This window comes from Rhincodon typus, unplaced genomic scaffold (assembly GCF_021869965.1).
Source record: "Rhincodon typus isolate 14 unplaced genomic scaffold, sRhiTyp1.1 hic_rhity00000412, whole genome shotgun sequence".
Classification (NCBI taxonomy): Eukaryota; Metazoa; Chordata; class Chondrichthyes; order Orectolobiformes; family Rhincodontidae; genus Rhincodon; species Rhincodon typus.
Genome location: NW_025966050.1, coordinates 58404 through 64728, shown reverse-complemented (window position 1 = coordinate 64728; position 6325 = coordinate 58404). Strand labels below are relative to the sequence as shown.

At 51.0% G+C, this 6325-nt stretch overlaps 1 protein-coding gene across 1 annotated transcript in view; it reads right to left on the bottom strand.

Moving 5' to 3' along the window:
• The window catches only part of LOC109922208 (catenin delta-1-like), an 8705-nt gene extending 5238 nt beyond the window's left edge, over positions 1-3467 (bottom strand). Inside the window, exons 1-6 of the mRNA XM_020522227.2 lie at positions 3294-3467; positions 3002-3152; positions 2151-2340; positions 1698-1812; positions 667-751; positions 159-200 (exon numbers count right to left, since the gene is read on the bottom strand). Of these exons, the coding sequence (XP_020377816.2) occupies positions 159-200; positions 667-751; positions 1698-1812; positions 2151-2340; positions 3002-3152; positions 3294-3467 (757 nt within the window). The remainder of the gene's footprint in view (positions 1-158; positions 201-666; positions 752-1697; positions 1813-2150; positions 2341-3001; positions 3153-3293) is intronic.
• Positions 3468-6325: the final 2858 nt, after the last annotated feature.

Here is a 6325-nt window from a genome sequence, read left to right as displayed (position 1 = left end):
GAGAGAGAGAGAGAGAGAGAGAGAGGTGATGAGAACGAACCACAGTAACCAGTTCCTGAGGGCCAGCGCGAGCAGGATGAGACAGGCCCTTCCCCACCTCAGTCTGAACGTCAGCGCGAACGGGGAGGGGGGTGGTGGGGGGAGAGACTGATACAAACCTGGCCCAAGGTCATCCATGGGTATCATCTCCCTCTTGTCTCCTGCAAAAAAAGCAGCATAGGATCAAAGACTCAGCTCGGCTAATCCTGGGGTAAATAACCGACCCCCTCAGGAAGTCTAATTCCTCAGGGAGATCCCTGCTCTAACCCCGCCTCAGGGAGATCTGGGCTCCAACTCCCACCCACCCCACCCCCAAAATGAGGGAGATCTCCGCTCCAACACCCCCAGGGAGATCCTAGCCCCAGAATCATTCCTGCTTAAGACACACCCCACCTACCCCACTGAAGCCCCATATAGCCCCTGGAGTTACCTCTCTGTAAGCCCCAGTGACCTTTCTCTCCTGAACTCCAGCAATAGCCCCTTCCCGAAGCCCTCACCCAAACACCAGTGTGGCTCCAGGCTGCCATGTAGCCTCCTGTAACTTGCTCACTGTCACTTCCCTCCTGATATCAGGGTGCAGCTTCCTGCCCTGGCCCCTCCAAACCCACCACTCTCCCCAGCCCTCACCTCCCCGCTGGTTTTTCTCAATCAGGGGCAGAGTGCTGTCATCGTAGGCATTTCCCGAAACTCCACGGTTCGTGGCCGCCACCATCTATAACAAAGCCAAAGAGGGTACATTAGACCGGGTGAGAGCTATAGGCCCACAGGAGGAGGCCATTCAGCCCCGTGGATGAGCTGACTAATCAGATCCTACCTCTGTTCCCCGTCTTTCCTCCACATTGCCTTTTGGAGCGTCCTGATTGACCCACCGCCCTTTTAGATCACAACGACTAACTGTCCAAAATGGTGTCCTATCCTCCCACCCCTCTGGGTCTCCTCCCAATTCTCTTCAATCCATGTCCCTCCAGTTCCTGACCCTCCTCACACCAAGAAAAATTTCTCCCAATCTACCCCTCCACTGCATTAAAGAGCTCATCGAAACAGAAAAACTAGGAGCAGGAGCAAGTCATTCAGCCCTTCGAGCCTGGTCCCCCATTCAAATATGGCCATGGCTGCTCATCCAACTCAGTCTCGTGTTCCCATTTTCTCCCTTCGATCCCTTTAGCCCCAAGAACATCTTCCTGAAAACAATGTTTTGGCCTCAACCACTCTCTGTGGCAGTGAATGCCCCAGGCTCCCCACTCTCTGGCCGAAGACATTTCTTCTCCATCTCAGTCCTACCCCGTATCCTCAGACTGTGACCCCCTGGTTCTGGATTCCCCTAGTCATGGGGAACATCCTTCTTGTGTTTACCTTGTCTAGTCCTGTTAGAATTTTACAGATTTCTGAGAGAGCACCCCATCGCTCCCCGCCCTCCGCCCCGCCCCCGCCCCAATTCTTCTAAACCTCAGTGAATATAATACTGACTGATCCAGTCTCTCTACATATGTCAGTCCTGTCATCTAAGGAAGCAGTCTGGGAAACCATCACTGCACTCCCTCACCTCACTTCACTCTCATTGTTGTTGTTCCCTGTTCCGGGGAGAAGGGCCCCACCCTCTCCACATGAACCATTGCTGTGTGTGTTCCAACACAATAAGGCAGCTCTCAAACATTTACCTGAAAGTCGGCTTTCTTCCACCCGTCCTTCTCCAGTTGTTTGCGGAGCTCCTTGTAACCCCACAAGGTTTGGAGCACAGTCCCCACTGCCTTGATCTCTCTCTCAGAGCGGCTGCTAAACACATCAACAAGAACACACAAGTCAACGTGTGGGTCCATTCTCCAGCAGGAGGCAGGTGTGATCCATCGGGTTTGGGTACAATGGGAGGGATTGGGAAGGGTTACGATCCAGTGGGATTGGGTACAATGGGAGGGATTGGGAAGGGTTACGATCCAGTGGGATTGGGTACAATGGGAGGGATTGGGCAGGGTACGATCCACTGGGATTGGGTACGATCCACTGGGATTGGGTACGATCCACTGGGATTGGGTACAATGGGAGTGAATGAGGATTGGCGACATTTGGTGGGGAACCTTTTGTGAGACAGTGACCTGCCAATGACCCAGCCTTACTTGGACTTGTTCATCAACACCAGCTTCTCAACACCCTGCAGCTCTCTCAACTTCTTGGCAGCCTCCACATTGTCGATGGCAACCTCGTTGATGGTCTGGAGTATCGACACAACGGTGTCCTCATTCCGACTGGGAGAGGAATCCTGGCTCGATGGCAAATTGCAAATTAGATTGGGCATAGCGTGTTTACCTGAAAATAGATAGGAAGTAACAAAAGAATTAGACACCATATCTACTGTACAGAGTCATGTGGGGCTTTCACAAGCAGACTTAGAGGTCTAGAGGGATGGTCTTCGATGGAAGGGTTAGCGTAGTTGTAGACAGACTTTCAAAGGGAAATTAGGTTATATGTGGACTGGAGGGGAACTTACAAGGGGTGGCATTCCCCTACATCTGCTGCCCTTGTCCATCTAGAGAGAAGTGGCCGTGGGTTTGGAAGGTGCTGCCTGAGGATCTTTGGTGAATTTCTGCAGAGCATCTTGTAGATGGTACACACTGCTGCTACTGAGCGTCGGTGGGGAAGGGAGTGGGATGTTTGAGGATGTGGTGCCGATCAAATGGGGTCTGTTTTGTCCTGGATGGTGTCGAGCTTCTTGAGTGTTGTTGGGGCTGCCCCCATCCAGGGCAAGTGGGGGGGTATTCCATCACACTCCTGACTTGTGCCTTGTAGATGGTGGGACAGGCTTTGGGGGGAGTCAGGTGGTGAGTTATTTGCAGCTGGATCCCTAGCCTCTTGTAGACACTATCTGGTGAAGTTCAGCAGAACACTTTTTGTTGGCGGGGGGGGGGGGGGGGGGTGGTCGGGGGTGGTGGTGATGGAAATGGGATAGGTGAGGAAATCCCACACTCACCGATCAGTTCCTTGTTCCGGGCATCAAGCGACAAATTACGGAGAGCTCCAGACACAGCTTTGACCACCCGGTCGTTTTCATGCGTGAGGCGCTCAGCGATACTGGACAAGCCTTTCTCCTGTCGCACCACTGATCGAATATAGCGACCATACTGCAGGAAGAGGGGGCAACGGTCAACATACTGAGAGACCGCCACAAACTCTAACCAACTCCTTTGAACCTGCAGGCCTGTCTCACTAGCTGTGTAATCCAAATTCCAATTTCCTAACCACACACCCTCCTCCCGTCACACCAAGGGGATTCTCTCCTTCTCCCAGAGGCAACTGGTGTGGGCCTTCTGCCCATCAAGCCCCTCAGCACGATCACAGCTGACCCCCGATCTCCTGTCCACTCTCCCACACACTCCAAATCCCTCAGTCCCCTCAGCATCCAGCAAGCCCTCCATTTCAATCTCGAATATTCTCATCGTCATCAAATACGAGGTGTGATTAGTAAGTTTGCAAAATTTTGTGCTATAGTGGACAGCGAAGGAGGTTAGCCAAGAGTACAGCAGGATCTTGATCAGATGGGCCAATGGGCCGGGAAGTGGCAGATGGAGTTTAATCCACATAAATGCGAGGTGTTGCATTTTGGCTAAACAAACCAGGGCAGGACTTAATGCTAGGGCCCTGGGGAGTTCTGTCGAATAGAGACACCTAGGGGTGCAGGTAAATAGTTCATTGAAAGTGGAGTCACAGGTAGACAGAATGGTGAAGGTAGTGTTTGGCATGCATGCCTTTATTGATAAGAGCGTTGAGCATAGGAGTTGGGACATCATGTTGAGGTTGTACAAGACACCGGTAGGGCCAACTTTGGAGTACTGCACATAATTCCAGTCACCCTGCCATAGGAAGGATGTATTAAACTGGAAACGGTGCAAAAAAGATTTAGAAGGATATTACTGGGACCAGAGGGTTTGAGCTACATGGAGAGGCTGGATATGCTGGGACTTTTTTCCCTGGAGGGTCAGAGGCTGAGGGGTGACCTTACAGAGGTTCATAAAATCATGAGGGGCATGGATAGGGTGAATAGCCAAGGTCTTACCCAAGGGGCAACTTTTTCCACACAGAGGGTGGTGCGTGTATGGAACGAGCTGCTAGAGGAAGTGGTGGAGGCTGACACAGTTACAACATTTAAAAGACATCTGGATGGGGACATGAATAGGAAGTGTTTAGAGGGATATGGGCCAAATGCTGGCAAGTGGGACTAGATTAATTTAGGATATCTGGTCGGCATTGACGAGTTGGACCGAAGGGTCTGTTGCCGCGCAGTATGATTCTTGACACTATGACTGAGCATCCACAGCTGTGTGTGCGCGCATGTGCGTGCAGGGCGAAACAGAATTCCCAAGATTCACAGCCCTCAAAGTGAAGATGTTTCTCCTCACCTCAGCCCCAAAATGGCCACCTCCAAATCCTGAGGGTACTAACGACCCACACCCCTTCCAGTGAACAAGAGCCCCTCTGCATTTATCCCATCAAAAAAGCCCTCAAGAATTGTAGGCAATTACTGTGCAAACCCCAGAGAGCTGTTTTCTTCATTCGTGGAATTCATTTGTTGCCCCGTCGTTAATTTTCCCAGAGGGCAGTTAAGAGCAGTTAACCAAATTGCTTGTGGGTCTGCAGTCACGTGTACGTCAGACCAGGCATGGACAGCAGGTTTGCTTCTCTGAAGGGCATGAGTGAACCAGATGGCGTTTTACAATGAACGATAGTTACACGGCGAGCCTTGCAATCCAGATTTTTATTGAACTCCAATTTCACCACCTGCCACAATAGGATTAGAATTCATGTCTCCAGGGTCCTCTGGATTGGTAATCCAGGGACATTACCACAATGCCAACACCCTATATATCGGCCTGTGCTCTTTCAGAACCATGCGGTCACAGTCTAAGGATACATGGTAGGCCATTTAGGATGAGATGAGGAGATGCGTCTTCGCCCAGAGAGCAGGGAGCCTGTGGAATTCTCTGCCACCGAAAGCGGTTAAGGACAAAACATTGAATGTTTTCAAGAAGTTAGATATAGGTCTTAGGGCGATAGGGATCAAAGGGTATGGGGGAGAAAGTGGGAACAGGTGACTGAGTTGGATGATCAGCCATGATCATGTGGCATAGCAGACTTCGCTCAGAAGGTCCCAATAATCTACTCCTGCTCCTATTCTCTACGTTTCCAGTCAATCTCCATTGGACAATCCCCCACATCCAAGGAACCATTCTAGTGAAGCCTCACTGCAGTCGCTCTCCCTCCAGGGTAAGTACATCCTTCCGAAGGTACAGAAACTAACACGGTGCCCCAGGTGTTGTCTCACCATTGCCCAGTATGGATTATTAGTAAGTCCCTCAATACCGTGATCAGAAACCATTTGCCTGCCTCACTATTCACTGTCCCTGAAGCACCCCTCGACCCAATGACCTCTTCAGAAAGCTCTACTGTATCTGGATCTTCACACCTTTGCCGACCCCACGACTTTATTCTAGCAAGCAGCTCCCAACTTTTCTCATCACTGACCCCCACCTTCACCTACCCAGCCCCTCACATCTGATCATAAGGCACAGCAACAGGATTAGGCCATTCAGCCCCTTGAGCCTGCTCCGCCATTCAACAGGGTCATGGCTGATCCGACATTCCTCACATCCGCTTTCCAGTCCTTTCCCCGTATCCCTTGATCCCCGACTGATCAAAAATCTCTCTCAGCCTTAAATATACACAAGGGCTCTGCCTCCACAGCTCTTTCTGGCAACGAGTTCCAAAGACTCTCAACCCTCAGAGAAGAAATTCTTCCTCATCTCAGTTTTAAATTGGTGCCCTTTTATTCTGAGACTGTGCCCCCTGGTCTTAGGCTCTCCCATGGGGGCGAAACACCCTCTCAGCATTTACCCTGTCAAGCCCCTTAAGAATCCGATATGTTTCAATGCAATCCAACCTTCAATCTTCTAAACCCCCAGCGAGTAGGGTCCCAACCTGTTTAACCTTTACTCATAAGACAGTCCATTCCATACCAGGGATCGTCCTGGTGATTTTCTGAAGAAGGGTCTAGGCCCGAAACGTCAGCCTTCCTGCTCCTCTGATGCTGCTTGTGTTCCTCCAGCTCTACACCTTGTTGTCTCTAACATCCTGGCCAACCTTCTCTGAATTGCCTCCAATCTTTCCCTAAATAAGGGACCAAAACTGCTCCAGATGTGGTCTCACCAGCACCTTACAGCTGCAGTAAGACTTCACCGCTCTTATACTCCAACCCCCCTTTTGAAATGAGGACCAACATTCCCTTACCCTTCCTGATTCC